Here is a 22,445-nt window from a genome sequence, read left to right as displayed (position 1 = left end):
AGAGACCATCTCCCAGGGTCCCAAAGGGGCTAAGGCTTCTATGGCAAAAAATCCTGTACCCTCTGAAAGGGACTCCAGAGCACTAGACAGGTGGGGTAAAAGGTTTACACCTCAGCCACTCTAGCTATGAGGGCACTAAATTGCCAATTTCACATGCTAAAATATCCGCAGTTTGTAATGTCTCAGTTAAAACGAAAAAATGAGCACACTCCCTCAACAGTCTGAATTGAAAGACATGCAGGATCTGTTGCATGCAACTGAACAGGTGGGCAGACATACTTTATAATGTGGATTTGTTTCTTTGGAGGCTTCCTGCAGAGCAGCTGTCACTGGGTCTGTTATACGTAGGCATGCTTGGTTAAAGGCACAAACTCTGCCTGATCATGTTAAAGCAAAGCTTCTAGATGCTCCCTTACAACAGGATGTTCGTTTTGGAGTTAAAGCATAAGTCTTAAAGAAAATGGAGGATAAGGCAAAATCTATGCAGACAAAGATTTCCTACAGGTACAGCCCCCTTGCTTCAGCAGAAGTTGGCCAAGAAAAAATTGGTCCTTTCCAGCTACTGACAGACCACAGAGGGGTAAATACAGACGTCCAAGAGGTAGAGGACAACCACAAGCCCAGTACAAACCGCAATAATGGGGCACTGCAACACAGAAGGGAGGATAAGACCAGTCCCAAACTACCAGAAGGCAAGCTCAATGACTTGCACCTCATTTGGCCAAGCAACACACTCTTGGCAGCCCCCTTGGGATGAAAACTGGCACTTTTTTCAGACAACTGGCACATTGTCACAAAGGACAAATGGGTCCTAGCACGAGGATACTGATTCTATTTTCACAACTTGTCAATGAAAACAGGAATGCCGAACCTGCCACAAAATCAATGGGCAGAGGCACAAAAACAAATTACAGCTGTCATGGACATGAGATCCATTCAACTGGTACCTACTCGAGAGCAAGGCCAAGGATTTTACTAGAGACTCTTTCTAGTTCCCAGAAAGGACAATGCCTGGAGACCAATTCTGGACCTTTCAACTCTAAACACCTTCTTACAAGTACCCAAATTCAAAATGCTAACTACAGCAGCTTCTTCCCATGTTGGGCAAGAAAGCATGGCTAGTAACGTTGGACCTCAAGGAGGCATACCTGCATGCCCCTGTCAGACAAAGTTGCAGAAGATACCTCCGTTTTATTGCAGGTTCAACCCATTACCAATTCTCTGCACTGCCCTTTGGCTTATCTACTGCGCCCAGGGTCTTCACAAAATTCCTGGCACCAGTAATTGCATACTGCAGACAGAGGAATTCAAATATACCCATACCTGGACGACTGCCTCATCCAAGCAGAAAGCAAGGACATCCTCTTACAACATCTGGCTTTTGTAAAACAGCTTCTAAGTTGCCTGGGGTACACAGTAAACGAAAAGAAATCAAAACTAGTACCCTCACAAAATATGACATTCCTGGGTGCCAGCTTGAATACAACGGCCCAGAAGGCTTATCTGACGCCAGACAACCTACAACTGACTCAGTATTTCAAAACAATGGCAACAAAGACCCAAGTACCTGCAAGAAAAATTCTGCAGGCCTTGGGCTTCATGGCATCTTGCATACTACTAATACAATTTGCAAAGCTGCATATGAGGAAATTACAGTGGTACCTAAAAAGCGTATGGTCTCAACACAGCCACAGCTTGGACACAATGATATCTCTTATTCCCTGCCTACACCAGGAGTTTCTATGGTGGTCACAGGCATGTCACCTCAACAAGGGTCAGCCTTTCACCTTGCCCCCAGCCAGGCAAACTGACAACAGATGCATCGGACTATGCGTGGCAGGACAAGTGCGTTCAAGGCGTATGGAGTGCAGAACAAAAGAATCTGCACATCAATCAAAAAGAGATGCTAGCTGTACAGAATGCTCTGACAGCCTTCAAGAATCTATTACATCCAGGACAACTTGCAATAAGGACGGACAACACCACAGTAATGTGGTACATAAACAAGGGGGTACACACTCCTACACTCTATGCAGGCAAGTAATGACCTTGTGGAACACAGCTCTGGCTTACCAAGTTCAGTTACAATCTCAGTTCCTACCAGGAAAAAGGAACACATTGGCAGACGACCTCAGCAGAAACATCATGGATCCCCATGAGTGGAAACTGGATCCACAAGTATTTGCAATGATAACTCAAAAATGGGGCCTTCCAGACATAGACTTGTTTGCCAGTCCTCAAAACTATCAACTGACAAAATTTTGTACAAGGACACTTCACCATCAAGCTTGGAAAGTGGATGCACTCTCATTCAGTTGTAAAAACCTGACAGTATATGCCTTCCCTCCATTGCCTCTCCTCACAAAGATGCTTCTGAAAGTCAGAAAGGAGAGACCACGACTGATACTCGTAGCCCCCAGACTGGCCACACAAGCGCTGGTACCCACTAGTAAGGAATATGGCCCAGGGCCCATCTTGGATTTTACCACAAATTGCCCATTTGCTCACACAGCAAAACAATCCGATTCTTCACAGCCAGCTCAAAACCATAAATCTGGCTGCATGGCACATCAACTAAGCATCCAGCCAGCTCCTCTTTCCCAAGCTGTTATGGATGTTATTCTGGAAGCTAGGAGGCCCAGCACCAGGAAGGCCTATTCGGACAAATGGAAAAGATTTTGTGCCTGGAACCAAGCTAAAGGCCAAAACCCACTTCAGCCTCACATGCCTCAGATTCTACAGTATTTAACTGAGATGTTGCACAAAGGACTTTCTTTTTTTCCATTAAAATCCATGCATCAGCTATTTCATCCCACTACAACACGGGACCACCCTTATTTTCGCATCCACTTCTAAGGCAGTTCCTCAGAGGGGCAAAAAACATTAGGCCCCCCAGGAGAGCACCTACACCAACATGGGACCTAAATCTTGTCCTGGAAAAACTTACGCTACCTCCCTTTGAACCAGCTTTCTCTGCAGATCTACAGTTCCTATCATGGAAGACTGCCCTGCTGCTAGCAATAACTTCAGCTAGAAGAGTCTCAGAGCTGCAGGCACTAATGGCAGTGGAACCTTTCCTCATTTTCCATCAAGACAGTTTGTCTACGAACTAATCCTTCCTTCATGCCTAAAGTGGTTTCCAGTGTGGCTTTAAATCAAACCATTCACTTGCCCACCTTCTTCCCAAATCCACAGAACAAAGGAGAAAGACTCCTGCATTCACTGGACATTCACAGGCAACTTCGTTACTACTTGGATAAAACTAAGGCTTTCAGAAAATCTGACCAGCTCTTTGTATCCTATGCTACAGCTTCACAAGGGAAGGCTATATCAAAACAAACCATTTCCAAATGGATAGGACATTGCATTCGTTTTTGCTATACCCATCATGGAAAACCAGTTCCTGCTACCATTAGGCCCCACTCTACCAGGGCAACAGCTACATTTACAGCCTTCCTCAGGGGGGTTCCAACCAAGGAGATTTTGGAAGCTGCAACTTGGAGTTCTGTACACACCTTTACCAAACACTATCACTTACCACTTTACTCTTAAGACTAGGGCTGGCTTCGCCACTGCAGTCCTGCAGGGCCTTTTAGCCTCCTCTAATCCTCTAGAACCCCTCCACCCATCCTTAGCTTTGGGATTCTACCCAAGTGTGATGACTGCAGCAGGGTAACACAGTGAACATAGTACAGTTTTGTACCTACCATAAATGTAGATGTTAGTGTACACATCCTGCTGCAGTCCAGGTTACCCTCCCTCCATCCCCTCTGATCTGTCTGGCTAAATCTCTACAATACCTTCCTGATGTATTTGCTTATAGCTGGAGGGATTTTGTGTTTGTGCAAAAATTACTTAATTTGGTACTAATTACTGACCACCTTTTTGGGGGCACCTGACATCTGGGGCAAGAAAAACTTAAGAAAATGGCGTCTGTTGCATTATATATACCCCTGGCACACTGACTTCAGGGAAGAAGCGAAAGCAACCGACGCCAGACCAAGACTTTGGAATTCCGGCTGACTGCGGGACCGCCTGACGACAGGATAACCCAAGTCTGATGACTGCAGCAGGGTGTACACTCGAACATCTACATTTATGGTAGGTACAAAACTGTACTTTATGCACCACAGAGAGAAACTATGGAAGCTTTACCAAAACAATAAACTGGCCAATACCTTGCTCCAATATAAACAGCTCCTCAACTGTGCAAAACTACTAATCACCAAAGACAAAAAAATCCTACTATATCAAACTTCAGTCCAATAACAATAACCCCCCCCCGAAATTCTGGAACTCTAGAAACTCGCTCCTCAATCCAGGCTCCAAGGACAATCCCTGTCCTGACCCAAGTAAATGTGTCCTCGAACTAGTCTCTGAATTTAACTCCTTTTTCATAGAACTACCCACACCAAGACATTTCCCAGTAATAACCCAACTGCTCTACACTGTCCCTATTCTAACTCACCTCGTCTGTTTGAACTCAAACCCATTTGCCCTAACTTTATAAAAAACTTTTGTCCAAACTTAAACCTTGCTCTAATGCTACCAACAATATTCTCTCTTCTTTCCTAAAATGTGCTGCTGATGCATTGCTCTCCCAATCAACATCATTATTAACCTATCCATAAATGAATCATATGTCCCCAAACTCTGGCGCTCAGCTTATTCTTCCTCTTCATGAAGGAGGCAAAAATACTAGCATCTCAAACTTTCGCCCCATTGCTTTGCTCTCACCTATCTCCAAAATCCTAGAAAAATGCATCCACCTCCAACTTATGCCTTTCGTGACCCAAAAAAGTCTTCACTTGTACTCGGCATGGCTTCCGTCCAGGCCATAGCACAATAACCGCCTACTGTCTTTCCTAGAAACGGTCAGTCAAGTCCGAGATTTAGGACACTTAGTTTCTACTGTTTTACTCTATCTGTCTAAAGCCTGTGATACTGTTTCCCACAAGTACCTTCTCTGTCATCTCTCAAACCTTAATCTCTCACATAATGCTTTATCCTGGTTCTCCAGCCATCTGTCAGACTTGATCGCAGGCAGTCAAATGGAAGAACTCTATCTCTTCCTTCCTACCTACCCCAACTGGCGTACCACAGGGATCCAACCTTGGGCCAATGCTTTTTAACATCTTCATCAATAATTTTCACACTGCTCTTCCTGATGCTAAAATCATTCAATAAGCAGACGATTCAACCTTAGTCTGCTCTGCCTCAAACCTCTCTGAATTGCTGACTAAAACCAAAACTGCCTTCTCAACAACTGAAAACTGGATGCGCCAAAACCACCTCTCTCTCAATGCAAATAAATCAAAGATTCTACTATTCCCTCCCACAAAGACCCTCTCCCACGATAAAAACAACTTCAAAGTCTATAGTCAAACCAACTCACCTATAGAAGTGGTCCACTCAGCCAAACTGTTTGACATCACTGTAGATGAACACCAAGTTTGATATTCATATTTAACAAAATATTAAGAAAACCCACCAAAAGCTAGGTATGCTGTATAGGATTAATTGCTTTCTCTCCAACTCTACCAGGCAAACTCTGGCCTTGACTTATCTTCTTCCTTCCTTATTATACGGAGCCCCTCTCCTAACCACCCTGTCCTCCTCTATCACCTCTAAACTAGAAAACTGCTACAACAAAATCTCTAAATTTGCTTCTAAATCTAAAAATGCCACCCATCACTGCCTAACCCTACAATCCCTGAATTGGCTTTAACTCCCAAACTACCTAGACTATCTCCAACTTCACTAGTGGATATAGACTCTTATTTCACCCAACAAAATGTCCCGCTCTAACGTCTTTCCCCCTTATACACCCAACAGAGCTCTCAGATCTGAAAATTAGAACTTGATTACTATCCTTAAACCTAAACATCCTGCTGGCCAACTTATCCTAGCTTTCTCATTAGGCAAAAAAATTGAATTTCCTTACCTCCACACAAAGAACCATACCAAACTCAGAAAACTTCAAAACCCAGCTATTCAAACACCTGTCCACTAAATGGAAATGTACCTGCCTTCACCCACCCTAATCAAAGGGGGTTCTCTCTCTGATTCCAAAGCTCTGCAACTCTCATAGTTATTGTCCTATGAGCCTATCTAAGCTCTCAACAATTTGTATAGCTTCTCTCTAAGCTCTCAACAACTCCTACAGCTACCCTCACACTCCCAACCTTGTAAATATTGTAAATAGCATTGTACTGCTGATGTGTGTATGGTTTACATTTTCTTAAAAGATTTGTATGTAAACGTTTTACATACCTAACACATCTGTTTTCCTCAAATGAAACTGTATGATCCCTACCTTCAAGCTTAATGAATTTAACTATGCATGATATTGAATGCATTTATGAGTAACTATTCTACATAATGTTATTTTTAATATTAACTATCAGTTGTATCTAAATTGTATAATGAATCTTGGAGCTTTTCTCCCTGCGCCTCCACTGAAAATGGGTCAGTTAGTCCCAGTGGACTTCCCCGGTAATCAAACTGCAAATAAATAAATGCTCTTCAGATGACTGTTGAAATTGGATGCAGGTGTATTGCAAGTAATGAAACAAGAATGGAGACTTGTGCAACTCTACAGTGCAGAGGTTCTTAGTCAGGGCAAATTAAATTCAAAAATCCAGCTTTTTCTGATGTTAGAGATCAGTGGTTTGTAATTGGTGTCATTCACTATTCATTTTGGTGCTCTGAGTGTACCTGAGAAACATTTTTTTTCTGAAGTGTGCGTCTGTAAGACTTGATGAGCAAATTACAAAATGTACTATGATTGGCAGGAATTGTAGGTGATCACTCCTAACTTTGCTTTAACACCTTGCAATTGGCAGAAATCTAAAGGACTCTGGTAGGGAGATTGGACATTTGTGCCATCTCCAGGGGTGCTTTAAATATTAAATCCAGGTAAATGAATGACAGAGGAAATGGGGGGGGGGGGCAACATGCTTTCATATTGGAAGAGTGAATAAAGTGCTTTGTGAGAAGCAGAAGGCTTGAATGAAAAAAATAAATAAATAACTTGGTAGTATGGCTACCCACACCTTGCTATTTGGGGACTGAGTGTATTAACTGTTACCAAGTGGTCTAATGCATAGTGTTTAATACTGGGAAGACCAGTCTTTGTGATGAGATTTTTTTTACTTCCTGTTTTGTCTTGTGTTTTTGCAAGTAGAGAATTATGCAGGTGTTTGCATTCATAGTAATTTTAGACTTTTGTCTTTTTTTTTTTTTTTTTTCCAGTTATCTTAGACTTGACTGCTTCAGGGAGCAGTAGCAATAGCCCTTTGTTTTGGCTGCCCATCTTTTTTCTGATACTTGCCTATGTCTCTTATGGACAAACAGAAGGTGAAACGACAACGACTGGATCGTATTTGTGAAGGTAAGTGTTTTTCTTTATCTAAGCACTTTGTCATGTATTCAGCTGAAATATCAAGGGTATGCGGTCCAGTGACGTAATGGCGATATGACTGCATAACTTGCAGTTTTTCTCTTGTACATTGAAAACTCAGTTTGATATATTTGCAAAAAGGATTTGTTGTTTAGACATTGATTACATCAAGGCTTGCCACAGTAAAGTCGCATTAAGGACGTGGCAGGCTCCTTGTTGTGCAAGTGGTGTGCCACTTATTTGGGTGGTTACACATTTGTGAAAGCATGCATGCACATTCTTAGGGAAGCAGTTGTGGAGCTCACAAGGCTGCCTTAGGGTACAGGCATTCGGCGATACTCCTTGGCAGCAATATGATGCTGCACCAGCATGTTCTGTCTTCACTGGCCCAGGATTTGGTTTGGAGAGCAGCTGGTGGCACCTGATGGCCAGCTGTAGATAGGAGAGAAAAAAAAAGAGCAGGACACTTGTTTGTATACAACACTGACACCTTGAAAAATACCAGGTCTAGTGCTGTGATTTATAAATCTTTTGTGTGTGCCTTAGTTCTACGTATTTGGTGTATGAGTCTCAGGCTGCTGTTTTGTTTTTGTAGTACATGGAATATGCCAATTCTGATCTGAAACTGGGGAAAAGACAAGTTTAAGCACATCTCTAAAGCCAGTGAGATCTCTAGCAACCTTTGATTTTGTTTGATTTGTCCAGACACTAAAACTGATGAGCCTAGTCTCCTGTGGCACCCTTTTCTCTTGGCAAAAACTCTCCTTGCAACTCAAATTCCTCCCCTGTCAAGTCCCTGTTCTTGTGAGAAAGTCCAAATGTTGCTGCTGCCGTTAATGCTTCAGTATCAATGTATTTTCTTAGTCTCAGAAGTTTGTCTTCAGTATTTTTGTCAGAGAAGTTCTTGTCTTTGAATTGCAGCACTTTACCTTGAATAGTCTTACACTAGGAGTCTATTGCTAAGTTTATTGGATTTTGTCATTCTCCACCTATATTTTTCACCCCTTATTCCCTCCCCTTGGCATAAGTCTTTTTTTATTTAACCTTTGAGGTCAGCAGATTTGTCAGACAGAGCTGTTTGATTTGCTTGTACTGCTAAAGTTTTGGGAATTCACTGCATTGGGTAATATTTTGATTGGGTAATGTTTGACAGGAGTTTAGCTGTAAATATGGATGTAGACATCATATTCAAAATGTGTAAACAATGTGGACTTCAAATTCCTGTCCATGACCAACACAGCATATGAATGATGTGCTTTGGGGGTAGGACATTTGGATGTGGATTGTTCCCAGTGTAAAAACTTCAGCTCCTGCACTCTTATTGACTCTTGTAACTAGTTTGCTTTGAAAGGCTTCTGAGATTGCTTGTTAGCGAGTATGATAGCATGAGATCAGGAAAGAGTGACAGCTACTAAAGCCTGTTCATCCAGAACAGAAAAAAGAGAAGGCCTGGTGATTCAGCAGTCTCAGTTGTGGAGAAGTTAACTCCTGCAATGGGCTCTAGTATATCTACTTCACCCCCCCCCCCCAACTTGCCAAGGACCTTCTGTCCTAGTTATCCTTTCTGTGTTTGCTTCTCCTCCTTGGCAGGAGTCCACTTGAACTACCAATTTGGCTCCAAGGAGATTAGCAGGGAGCTTCTTAGGGCACAAGCTTTTCAGGTTTTTTTTTTTTCATCACATCCATCATCTGCTACTTTCCATTCCTACAGCTCTATAAGGAGCTCGACTCTGCTGGATTTGAGAGCGGTCAGGATTTGTGAAGTTGCAGCTTCAGTATAACGTCATCTTAGCTAAGGTGGGGCCAGTGTCCTAAGCTTTTAATACGTCCAGCCTTGTGGTTCTGATCATTTACAGTATGGCTGAAGCTGCTTTCGGAGCAACAGGATCTGTGTTGTCAGAAATGGCACCCTTGGTTCCACCTGCCTGAATTCTGTGAAGTAACTGAACTTTTTTAGTTTCCCCTTTCTTACCATTCCTGATTGGACCAAAACTTTCCCTGCACCTTAAGAATATGGAGGAGGAAGGCTAGATCCTTACTGCTGTAGACATATTTCATGTTGCGTGCCATGTCTTTAATGGCACACAGGGTCTGACATCTCATGTGGTTTCAGCATGGTATGCAGCAACAAGCGAGTGCTTTGGAAGGTCTCCTTATTCTAATTTCCAGCATGGTCATGGGCTCAGACTCTGGGTGCTTGGTGTTTGCCAGCAGCCTGAGGTCAGCTCTAAGACGGGCAGTAGTCCTGAAGCCATCTCTGCCTTTCTCTCTCTGTTATGATGTCAGTCACGTCTCCTTTAATTGTACTTCAGAAAAAATTTCTTTTGTCAGATGAATAAGGGAGATAGTGTCCATAAGATTATAAACCATTTATTTCTACTTCTGTTACCAAACTGCATCCATTGTCATATTTCCAGTCCTGTCAAAAGCAAGCAGTCAGGACGAAGATCTTGGCACTTCTTAAATGAAGACCCATCCATGTGGTCTCACCAGACCAGAAAGGCTTATTGTATTTCATATTTCTGATGCTAGAGAGTACAAGTACACTCGTTTATTTTAGATCTCTGATGCCTAAATGTATTCCACAGCGTTTGAATAGTCGCAGCTCAGTCATTCATTTCTGTTCTGTCCGAAGAAAGATTGAATGTGTTTTTTGAATCTCCAAGGTGCCAGTGTCCACAGCATAATGGCCATGGAATTGACGATTCTTACATTTTCAGATAGACATATTAATAGATTATTTTCCATATCGCTGTTGAGGTATTTGTCACTTATGGGATCTCCTGCCAAGGGTAGCCCAATGTCCAGCCAGTATACCAAACCCTTCAGCTCTTATAGACATTGTACATTACACGTATCCTCCTTGTGTGCAATATAAGACATAAAGTTGATGTATGGACACAACTTTGCTGCTGGTACAAAAGCCGTTATCGCATGTCTGTTTGAATGCCCTTTTGCTGTGCTGGTTATCAAACCATGTTTTCAGGTAAGTGCCTCATTAGGCTTTCTTTTTTTACATTTCTTTTGTTTATCATCCAGAAGAGAGAAATCAGTGTGGGAAGCAGATTCTCCATAAAGACCATGACCAGTGTGTTTTTTTTTGGGTGCTTCCTATGGTAAATGCAGTGTTCTATCTGGCTTGGCATTTGTGCCCATGACCATACGTTGTCGCCTCTCCTCTTTTTCCATATACCTGGAGAACCAACATCTTAAGTTGTTGGCTCAGTCTGCTATGGACGAATTCTTGCTCCCCTGAAAATCAGCCATCTGTCAGGAAGGCAGCCAGAAAAGTTCATCCTGATCTGGCTGTTGTCCATCCTCACCTGGACATCACTCTCTCGAGGCTGGTTAAAGCCTGGAGGGTCATCCGGTGCTTGCTTAACATTTCTTTGCTGAAACCCTGTCAGAGGCTGGCATGGATCTGACTTCTCATAAGTCTTAATAGGCTTTTCAAACTTCTGTGCTTGATGTTGTGCCTGATGTTGAGGGGGTAATCTCAACTCATTATATCCAAAGGACCTAGGAGGATTTCTCGCATTTTAGTGAGGGCGGAGATTCCTACAACCATCATAGAATTGTTTCAGGGGTATGACCTGCCAAGGGTCTTTCAATTCGACGTTCTGCAGAAAAAGAAACCAGAAGCAAAGCAGCAGATTCCCCCAGTTTTGAAGAATCTCCAACATGAATGGCAGGATTTCAGTCCGAGTTTAATGCTTTGATGTCCTTGAAGCCAGCTTAAGGGGGTGTCTGTTTTTGCTCTCCCTGGTCTTCCACTCTGCTCAAGAGGACTAGGAAATTGCTTTGCTCTGTGGATCTGGAATCGGGAAAAATCTTTGGCTTATTCTTCCCATATCCCTTCCCCCTTGGGCTATGGTTCAGTGGAGGATTCTTTAAGTCTAGATTCTCCTTTGAAAGAGCTCTCCTTTGGGAATAACATTGCCTGTATAATGGATTGTTAATTGTGCTTGTTTTCAAGTCTCTGATGCTCAATATAAGTATGAGCTCCTACAGATTGAGTCTCCCAAACAATCTGCTGCTCCGCCTGTTCTGGCTGCCCTTTTGGAAAAAGGTTTGACAAGTTCTGTAGCCCCTGGCTGTCTCCTGCACCTAAGAAACCAGATAGGTTCTATAAAGTGCCTGAGGAATGCACATTTCTTTGTAATTATGTGTCTGTTGACCCTTCTGTAGTGTCTCTCTTCTGACAAACCATCCAAGTTGTGCCCCCCACCAAGCTGTTGCCGTCTGATAAGGATAGTAGGGCAATGGCAAGGTTGTACAAGAAAGTTTACACTGCTTTCTCTTTGTCCTTTATTGCCATTTACTACCAGACTCTTATTACTGTTTTTGGTTTTCCTTGCTCATGTTTCTAAGGTGGTTTCTGACCTTACTGACTCTGAGGGTAAGGCTTTGTCCTTTCCCTGCTGGACTACATTTCACAAGCCTGACATGCCATCAAATGCAGCTGGTTTCTCTTCCAGGGTTGCTGCCCTTGGTTCAGTTATGAGGCTTTGTTATTGGCTTTGCCCGATAACATTAAGGCCAAACCTTTGGATGCTCCTTTGGATAACTAGTCTTTTTGGATCTGCCGCTGCTGACCTTTTCAAGTTCCTTCAGGGTAAGGGCAAAGCCTTGCAGAAACTGAAACATATTTTTGTTTATCCAGTTCCTAAATTTTAGAGGCATTGTCCCTCCAGATCTGCCATTGCACATAAACCGTCTCGCCTTCCACTCAAAGGCAAAAAGGGTTTTAATTGTGAGTCTTCTGCTAAATCTACTCAGATTCCTGCCTCCCAGCAGTCTTCTTTTTAAGACAAGTCTGGTTTCATTTGACAGTTTACTTCCTCCTTTCCTTTGCCAGGTTCCTTTGTCTCTTCACCTTTCCATCTTTTCCAATTTGGGTATGAATCACTTCAGACTCTTACTCATCAGGGATATTTCATGATTTGAAAGTTGCTTCCATCCTTTTCAGACATTCCTCAACTTCCTCAGGAACAGCTTTTCCCATCCATTCTCTTTTCAGGAAATGTTTGTTTCTCTGTCTCTTCCTTGCATTTTCAGTTCTCTGCATTGCCATTTGGCTTCTCTACTACATAAAAGGTGTTCACCAAATGCCATGCTCCTGTTATTGCTCTTTGTAGGATTCGATGTATTCAAATTTTTCCCTGTCTAGACTATCTGCTTATTTAAGTTTCTTCACCCAGCAGTGTGCTTTGGGATTTGAAGTTTACTAATTATCTATTACAGTCTTAGGTTTACCATAAACCTCTAAAAATCAGTTGTGATGCCTTCCGTGGATCATTATTTCCTTCGCTGCTAGCTTCAGACATTTCCCATGTAGGCATTTTTATCTACCCACAAGGCTCTCTAATTTCCATGCTCCCTCACAAGGCTCCATATGAGGAAACTTCAATAGTATCTCAAATCATTGCGTCTCGAATGTTGCCACTCCTTTAGATGTTCTTCGTGTTTCACTGTTGCAGTCCTTACATTTTGGTTATCTGCCTGCAGGTAGCCCTCAGCCGGCCTGAATACTAGAGTCTTGAATTCTTGTGTCAGATGTCTCTTCTTCCATGACGTCAGGGTTCTAAAACATGAAGCTGACGCCATTACATCAGTCTTTATTGTCGCACGGTGTCCGAAGCAGAAGCAGTTCGAAAGTGCCGGTTGGCCGACTCCAGAAATTTTTGTTTCAGAGTTTCAGAACCAAAGTCTACAAAAAAGCTAAGTACCCTGTTGGGGATCCTTTTTCTTGCTCTTAACCAATGTCAGTAAAAGTTAACAATTGTCTTACCTGTGGAAAGCAAATACCTCAGATTTTCATTCGTATTGCATTCCTTGCTTATGCCCAGACCACGACATCCCTCACTGTCGGTTTTGTGCCTTATTCAACCCCCGAGCTATTTGACGTCTATTTTTGCAGCAAATTATTTTGGTACTCTGTATAACTATCCAGAAATAGCTTTAATAAGCCATCCGACTACCATTATTCTGAAAAAACGTAAGGATAAAGACAGAGACAGACCGTGTAGGTCTAAAACTGCCGATGACGCTTCCTTTAAGCTAGTCGCCAGTCCACAGGTGCTCAGTGAGGCAGCCCCAGATATCTCTAATTCACATTTGCAGGCCTCTACTGAGATGCATTCGGACTCCGGTATGCCGCAAGATGCTTCTTTGACTAAGGAACCTGCGGATGTCTCTACCTTGGATGGGTCCGGAGCTGCCGTGCAGGCACCGGCTTCTGAAGTTGTATTCAGGCCTACAGATTTGCATTTTAAACAAACACCATCTTCTTCATCCAGGCTTAAAACTCGACCCACGCCTAGAAAGCAGATGTCCAAACCGCATGGTTAGGCCCATATGCCTAAAAAACAAAAATGCTTAGAATGGCTGAAGACTTTACTACTTTATTTAGGGGAAGTCTGCCTTCCCCCTCTGAGACCTAAAACTGATTTTTCTTCTGATCAGGATTCGGATATTTCTGTTTCTTCTGATTACCAGGATTTGCCCTTATCTTCCTATGAGGATTCTGATGCAAAGGATTCCATTCCCTCTGCTTCCCCTCTAGAAGATTTTTCTTTTGGTGAAACCTTGCATACTCTTAGGGAGCATTTCCGCTGGGAAAGCCGTGATTATTCTGACTCCAAAAAGAGGCTTAGGGAATTCTTACTCCTTACTCAACACAGGCCTTTAGCTATCCCTCCTGTTCTGGACATTGTAGATGATGCTTTCTTGGAATCTAGCCTGTCTCTGGACACTTTACCTCCAGCACCCGGAAAACCTGACCGGTATTAGAGTATTTGACTCTCACAAGTTCCTCTTCAAGAATCCTACTGCGGATCCAGAGGCCATTTCCCAAGGTCCAAAGGGCATCGAGGCTACTGCTGCCAAAAATCCAACCCCTTCTGATAGAGATTCTAGAGCCTTAGACAGATGGGTTAAGAAGGTATACACTTCTGCTACTTTGGCCATTAGGGCTTTAAATTGCCAGTTTCATATGTTAAAGTACCAACAGCATATTATGGGACTACTAAAACAGAAAATGATGTTGATTCCTGACTGTGCTGAACACAAAGAATTACAGGATTTAATGCATTCTGCTGAACAAGTTGGTAAACATACTTTGCAATGTGGTTTTGATTCTTTAGAAGCGTCTTGCAGGGCTGCTGTCACTGGGTCTGTACTTAGAAGACATGCCTGGCTTAAGGAGCAAAACTTGCCAGATCTTGTTAAAACTAAATTACTGGATGCTCCCTTAAACTAAGACCTCTTGTTTGGCAACAAAGCAGAAGTTGTCCTCAAAAAGATGGAGGAAAAAGCTAAATCTATGCATATTGTTAAAGATTTCCTGCAAGTACAGCCTCCCAGATTTAGTAGGCATTGGCCTTCAAAGAATTGGTCCTTTCCAGTATCTTCCAGTCTTTCTCAGTCCAAACCCAGGAACAGCAGACCACCTAAGTTACAGTCTCAGGGCTATGCACAGGCCTAAGCAGTGGGGTGCTCCCACTTCCAAAGCAGGAAGTAGTAAGACACCCCCCTACAGAAAAATGTCACAATGACTTCACCGTAACCCTCCCAAGCCGTGCTCAACTGCCTGCTCCCTTAGGAGGGAAGCTCGCCCTGCATGCAAAAAACTTGCAGCGCATTATGCAGGAGAAATGCGTTTTAAATATAGTTTCCCCAAGGATACAGATTCCACTTCCATACCCTACCAACCCCAAACAGGCCAGACCTACCCCTAAATCAGTGGGCAGAGGCTCAACAGCAGGTTCTCTCTTCTAAGTATCAGGGCTATTCAGCCTGTCCCAGCAGAAGAAAGGGGACAAGGTGTTTGTTCAAGACTTTTCCTGGTACCCAGAAAAGACAGTTCCTGGTGTCCTATCCTGGACCTCTCTTTTCTAAACACCCTTTTGGTAATCCCAAAATTCAAAATGCTAACACTATAACAGCTGCTTCCTATGCTAGGCAAAGATGCTTGGTTGGCAACCTTAGATTTAAAGGAAGCTTACCTACACATTCCAGTAAGGGAATCTTGCAGGAAATTCCTATGCTTCAGAGCAGGCTACATGCACCATCAGTTCTCTGCACTTCCCTTTGGCTTCTCTACTGCGCCCAGGGTATTCACAAAGTGTGTAGCTCCAGCCATTGCATTTTGCAGGCAGAGAAATATTCAAATATATACCCATACTTGGACGATTGTCTGATTCAGGCAGAAAGCCAAGACTTGCTATCCTCACTGGGGTACACCATAAACTTAAAGAAATGTCACTTAGTACCCTGCCCAACAGATTGTATTGCTGGGAACAAGCTTGAATGCAATTTCCTAGATGGCTTTCCTCACTCCAGAGAAACAAGTTTACTTGACAACCTACTTCAAAGTACTGGCCACTAAGACCCAGCTATCTGCAAGGAAAATTCAGCAAGCCCTGGGGTTCATGGTCTCTTGCGTTCTACTAATTCCATATGCAAAACTGCATATGAGGAAACTACATTAGTATCTAAAAAACCTATGGTGTCAACTTTCTCATGACCTGTAATCAATGATTCCTATCATTCCTTGTATAAAGACAGAGTTCCTTTGGTGGGCAGAGGCCTGCTACCACAACAAGAGGCCCCCTTTCACTCTACCCACTGCCGCCCAAACCCTAACAACAGACTCATCAGACTATGCATGGGGAGCTCACTTGGCAGGGCAATGCATTCAGGGCAAATGGAACCAGAGTCAGATGCACCTGCATATCAGCCAAAAAAAAATGTTCGCTGTACAGAACTCCCTGACAGCATTCAAAGACCACATTCTTCCAGGACAATTATTGGTGAAGACAGACAACACCACAGTTATGTGGTACATAAACAAGAAGGGGGAACCCACTTGTACCTTCTCTGCAGGCCAGCCATGGCGCTTTGGAGCACAGCCTTGAGCTAACAAGTGCACCTACAAGCTCCATTCCTGCCAGGCAAGCTAAATTCACTGGCAGATGACCTAAGCAGAAATCTCTTGAACCCACATGAATGGAAACTGGAACCAAAAATATTGAACCTCCTTGAGGAACAAATGGGGGACTCTAAAGATAGACCTGTTTGCCTCCCCTCAGAACTACCAATTGGACAAATTCTGCACAAAGACTCCCTCCCCACAGTCAAGCTTGAAAAGTGGATGCCCTGTCCTTTACCTTTGAAAGCCTCCCTGTTTATGCCTTTCTCCCTCTGCCTCTCCTCTCGAAGGTTCTGCTTAAGATCAAAGAGGGCAAGCCAAGGACAATATTGATTGCACCAGATTGGCCATGCCAGCATTGGTACCTCTTACACTGTATGATAGTGCTTGGAGCCATGGCACCTACCTCACTTTCCCTACTGTCCCAGCAGGCGGGCCAGATCCTGCACCCTCAGCTTCAAACTCTGAACCTTGCAGCCTGGCTCATTCCTTGAGCTCTCCAATAGCTTCCCTCAGTAAGCAGGTGCTAGATGTCATTCTGGAAGCAAGGAGGCTTAGTACTAGAAAATCATATGCTGAAAAGTGGAAAAGGTGCTGTTCCTGGAGCCAGACTCAGGGGATGGGCACAATGATGCCCAGCTTACCTCATATTCTTCAGTACCTAACAGAAATGCTCGACAAGGGCCTACCCTTCTCGTCAATCAAAATGCATGCCTCTGCCATTTCAGCAGTTTATAATACTGAACCACCCCTCTTCTCTCACCCCCTCCTAAAGCAATTCCTCAGAGGTGGCCGAAAATGTGAGACCCCCCCCCCCCCCAGGAGAGCTCCTACTCCAGCCTGGGACCTTTAATTTTGTATTGGAAAAGCTCACTCTCCCTCCATTTGAACCAGCTGCAACTGCAGAGTTGAAATTCCTTTCTTGGAAAACAGTCTTCCTTCTAGCGAATACTTCAGCAAGAAGAGTGTCTGAATTACAGGCCCTCATGGCAGTGGAGCCCTTCATTATCTTCCATGCAGACAGGGTTTCCCTCAGGACCAACCCTTCTTTTATGCCAAAGGTAGTGTCTAGTGTGGCCCTAAAGCAGTCTATTAATTTGCCTACCTTTTTCCAAAATCCACAAAACAAAGGAAAACGAATTTTGCACTCTTTGGATGTGCACAGACAACTTAGATTTTATTTGGGCAGGACTAGGCCTCTCAGAAAATCTGAACAGCTGATAGTTGGCTTTGCTGCAGGGGCAGAGGGGAAGGCCATTTCAAAGCAAACCATTTCCAAATGGATAGCCCATTCCATTCATTTCTGCTGTAAGCACCATGGAAAACCTACCCCACAGGGAGATTAGATCATAATTCCACCAGAGCTGCATCTACCTCTACAGCGTTCCTCAGAGGAGTCCCTACCAGGGACATCCTAGAAGCTGCTACCTGGAACTCTGCAGACACCTTCACCAAGCATTACCACATGCCTACTTTTTCTAAATCTAGAGCTGGTTTTGCCACTGCAGTCTTGCAGGGCTTAATAGCTGGTCCTAATGCTCACTAACTTCCTCCTCCCTTCCTTAACTTTGGGAATCAACCCAAATGTAGTGACTGCAACAGTGAAACATGAAGAACATAGTACAGTTGTGTACACTTGCCATAAATGTAGATGTCAGAGTGTATTCACTGTTGCAGTCCTGGTTACCCTCCCTTCAGCCCCCTGACTTCTCCTGGCTCTACCTTTCCTTATTGTTTGGTGTATTTAAGCTTTCTTGTGTGTTTGCTTTTTGTTGGAGGTGTAACATAACATGTAATTGCTTCCCATTGTGGGGGCACCTGACATCTGGGGCAAGAAAAACTGATGTAATGGCATCGGCTGCATGTTTTATACCCCCTGATGCCATGGAAGAGACTGCATCCGACGCAGGAATCCAAGACTCTGGTATTCAGGCCGGCTGAGGGCTACCTGCAGGCAGATAACCCAAATGTAATGACTGCAACAGTGAATACACTCTAACATCTACATTTATGGTAAGTGTACACAACTGTACTTTCCTGGTACCTTTTCTTCTTTTTCACAAGCCGGAGCTTCAGTGGTGGATTCAACTTTTGCTCAACCTGGGGTTTTCTTTTCAAGGTCCAGTTCACACTCAGGAGCTCTTTACAGATGCCCAAGAGATGGGGTGGGCTGTCTCCTGTGCCCTTAAAGGTTCAAGGTCTCTGGCCTTCCCATTAGAAGTCAGACCACATCAGCATAAAGGAGATGAAGGGTCTGCTTCTGTCTCAGCAAGTTTTTCATTTCCTCTTTTATCCTGTGCCCCTCATGGTTTTCACAGACTATACAACAGTGATTTGGTATGTTGATAAGCAGGGGGGGGGGGGGCAGAAAGTCCTATCTTCTTTTCATATTAGCTGTTCAGGTCTGGGATCTTGGTGTCCTTTATCAAGTGACTTTACAGGCAGTTTACATTCCCACAGAGCACGATCTAGTGGCTGACTGCACAATCTAGTGGCTGACTGCTTGAGCAGGTGTAGTGCAAAAGCTCATGAAAAGATGCTTCACAGATGTGTGTTCCTGGACATTGTTCATTTGTTGGGTATTCCTCAGGTAGATTTTGCCTTCCCTCTGAACAGACAACTTCATCTACTCTGTTCCAGACTCCCAGGTCCTCTCGCTTGTGAAGTGGATGCCCTATCATTTCCTTGGAAGTGGATGTTTTTTGATGTTTTCTCCACTTCTGTTGCCTGCGAGTTCTGCACAAGATCATGCAGGACTGTCCAATAATCCTGCTGGTAGATTTCTAAAGCCATTTCCTTTTGTTCTTTTATTGACAAATGTCTTTCTTCATCTGTAAAGGCACATTCTTCTAAGGCAGTTGCAGCCTCCAGTGCCTTTTTCAATGTCTTTATACCACTCTGTCCTTGAGGCTGCTACTTGGTAGTTTACATGTGTGTAAACATTACAAGTTGTTTTTTGTTTGCAGGGTCAGAGCATGCTTTGCCAGGGCTATTCTGCATGGGTTTAAGGAGGGATGTTCTTCATGTTTCACTGTTGCAGCCATTACATTTGGGATAATCTATTGGCAGGTTGCCCTCAAGTCGGCCTTATTAAAGTCTTGGGTCCTCTGTCGGTTGTTGTCCCCTCTTCCTTGACGTCAGGTCATCAGAGGTATAAAACATGCAGCCGACGCCATTACATCAGTCTTTCTTGCCGCGCGGTGCCTGAAGCAGAATCAGTTTGCAAGTGCCAGTTGGCCGAGACTGAAATTTTCGTTTTAGTTTCAGAACCGAAGTCTTCAACTAAAAGCTAAGTACCCCGTTGGGGAAACTTTTTTTCTTGCTCCTTACCGATGTCAGTAAAAGTTAATTGCATTACTTGTGGTAAGCAAATACCTCATAAGGATTTTAATTTGTACTGTATTCCTTGCCTAGGCCCTGACCACAATGTGCCTTGCTGTTGGTTTTGTGCTAAATTTAATCAACGCATGATTAAACGTCTGTATATTTTTGCTTCTAAATATTTTGGCTCAAGATTTAACTATCCAGAAATGTTTGTTAGCAATCTGACTACCAGAATATCTAAGAAACGCAAAGAAAAAGACTGAGACAAACCGTTGAGGTCCAAAACCGACGACGATGCTTCTACTAAGCCAGTTGCCAGTTTGCTAGTACTCAGCGAGGTGCTTCTGCAGCCCCTGATGCCCCCTACTTTTTGATTCGCAGGCCTCTACTGAGACCCATTCGGAGTCCAGTATGCCATGCGATGCTTTAAGTATTGAACCCGTGGATGTGTCTACCTTAGATGGGTCCGGAGCTGCTGAGCAGGCATTGACTTCTGAGGGTGTTTTCAAGCCTGCGGTTTGTATATTAAACCGACGCCATCTTAAAAACTACGGCCAAAATCTACTTTTATGGCTAAAAAACGACGCTTGGGCCACGTGTACAGGCCCCAGTGCCTAAAAATCAAATGATCAAAATGGCTGAAGATTTAATTACCTAGATCAGGGGTAACCATCCCCCTCCTGCTAAGAGGCCTAGGCAAGGCACTGACTATGAATCTTCAGATCAGGTTTCTATTTCTTCTGATTCTTCATCTGAACAGGATTTATCTATACCTACGTATGAGGACTCTGATGCAGAGGATTCCATCCCTTCTGCTTCTCCCCCTGAGGATTTCTCTATTGGATAAACTTTTTACATACCTTATGGGAACACTTCCACTGGGAAAGTGAGGATTTCTCTGAATCTAAAAAGACTTAGGGATTTTTTTCTCCTTCCTCAGCATAGGCCTTTGGCTGTACCTGTTGTTTTAGACATTGTTGATGATATTTTCTCAGAATCCAGTATGACTCCTGATTCCCTGCCTCCTGCTCCTAGTAAGCCAGACAGATAATACAGGGTTCCTGACTCCCACAAATTCCTTTTCAAAAACCCTACTGCTGACCCTGAAACCATTTCTCAGGGTCCCAAGGGCATTAAGGCCTCTACTGCTAAAAATCCTACCCCTTCTGACAGAAATTCCAGGGCGCTGGATAGATGGGGTAAGAAGGTTTACACGTCTGCAACCTTGGCAATTAGGGCTTTAAACTGTCAATTTCATATGCTTAAATATCAACAGCATGTCATGGGTTTAATTAAACAGAAAATTATGTTGATTTCTGTGTGGAAAATAGAGTTGCAGGATTTATTGCATTCAGCTGAACAAGTTGGAAAACATACTTTGCAATGTGGTTTTGATTCTCTGGAGACCTCTTGCAGGGTTGCGGTTACTGGATTTGTGATAAGAAGGCATGCTTGGCTCAAGGAGCAAAATCTGCCTGACCATGTTAAAGCAAAATTGTTGGATGCTCCTTTACAACAGGGTAGTCTCTTTGATAATAAGACTGAAGAAGTTTTAAAAAAGATGGAAGCTAAAGCTAAATCTATGCAAACTGTGAAAGATTTCTTACAAGTGCAGCCACCCAGATTTAGGCACTGACCTACTAAGAACTGGCCCTTTCCAGTTCGCACGAGAGCCGCTCAAGTCAAATCCAGACATTCCAAAGGCTCCAGGTTTCAGTCACAAGGAACTTTTAGAACAAAACAATGGGGTGCCTCCACCTCCAAACCTGGAAGCAATAAGGCACCTCCCTATGGTAAGCATTCTCAATGACTTTCCACTAAAATCACCAAGCATTTACCTTTTGGCCGCCCCTTTGCGGGGAAAACTGGCACTTCATGCATGAAACTGGTAACTGATTATCCAGGACAAATGGGTTTTAAATATAGTATCCCAGGGATAAAGATTTCATTTCCACATGTTGCCACTCCCAAACGGATGGCCATATCTGCCTCCAAATCAGTGGCCAGAGGCCCAGAAACAAGTTTTGTCCCTCATGAATATGGGGGCTATTCAACCATTACCAGAAGAGGAAAAGGGACAAGGTTTCTATTCAAGACTTTTCCTGGTACCCAGAAAAAACAAATCATGGTGTCCAGTTCTGGACTTGTCCATTCTAAATACATTTCTGGACGTTCCAAAATTCAAGATGCTGACTCTTCAACAGTTGCTACCTATGCTAGGTAAATATGCCTGGTTGGTAACTCTAGACTTAAGAGGCTTACCTGCATATCCCAATCAGGGAATCTTGCAGAAGATAACCTCTGCTTCAAAGCAGGCTGCTTGCATTACCAGTTCTCTGCACTGCCCTTTGGCTTATCTACTGCACCCAGGGTCTTCACAAAGTGCCCGACACCAGTAGTTTATTTTTGCAGGCAAAGAAATATTCAAATTTATCCATACCTGGATGATTGCCTAATTCGGGCAGAAAACGAGGACACTTTTCTAAAGCATCTGGCGTTTATAAAAAGGGTTCTAACTTGTCTGGGGTACAACATAAACGAAAAGAAATCACAACTGGTACCCTCTCAAAAAATTACATTCCTGGGTGCAAGCTTGAATACAACTGCCCAGATGACTTACCTTACGACAGAAATGCAAATTCAGTTGATGACTGACTTCAAACAGGTGCCCACAAAAACCCAGCTATCTGCAAGACAAAGTCTGCAGGCCTTGGGATTCATGGCCTCCTGCATTCTTCTAATTCCATATGCAAGACTGCATATGAGGAAACTTCAATGGTACCTAAA

At 43.5% G+C, this 22,445-nt stretch overlaps 1 protein-coding gene across 5 annotated transcripts in view; it reads left to right on the top strand.

Moving 5' to 3' along the window:
- Positions 1-22,445, top strand: part of LOC122790431 (C-terminal-binding protein 2-like) — a 1,897,537-nt gene that overhangs the window by 389,172 nt on the left and 1,485,920 nt on the right. For all 5 annotated transcript variants that reach the window (XM_044057965.1, XM_044057966.1, XM_044057962.1 and 2 more), the window contains one exon: positions 7,255-7,393. In XM_044057965.1, the coding sequence (XP_043913900.1) occupies positions 7,336-7,393 (58 nt within the window). In that variant the 5' untranslated portion in view covers positions 7,255-7,335. The remainder of the gene's footprint in view (positions 1-7,254; positions 7,394-22,445) is intronic.

This window comes from Protopterus annectens, chromosome 16.part0, assembly GCF_019279795.1.
Source record: "Protopterus annectens isolate FY-2018-M chromosome 16.part0, PAN1.0, whole genome shotgun sequence".
Lineage (NCBI taxonomy): Eukaryota > Metazoa > Chordata > Ceratodontiformes > Protopteridae > Protopterus > Protopterus annectens.
This window is presented reverse-complemented; position numbering and strand designations above follow the sequence as displayed.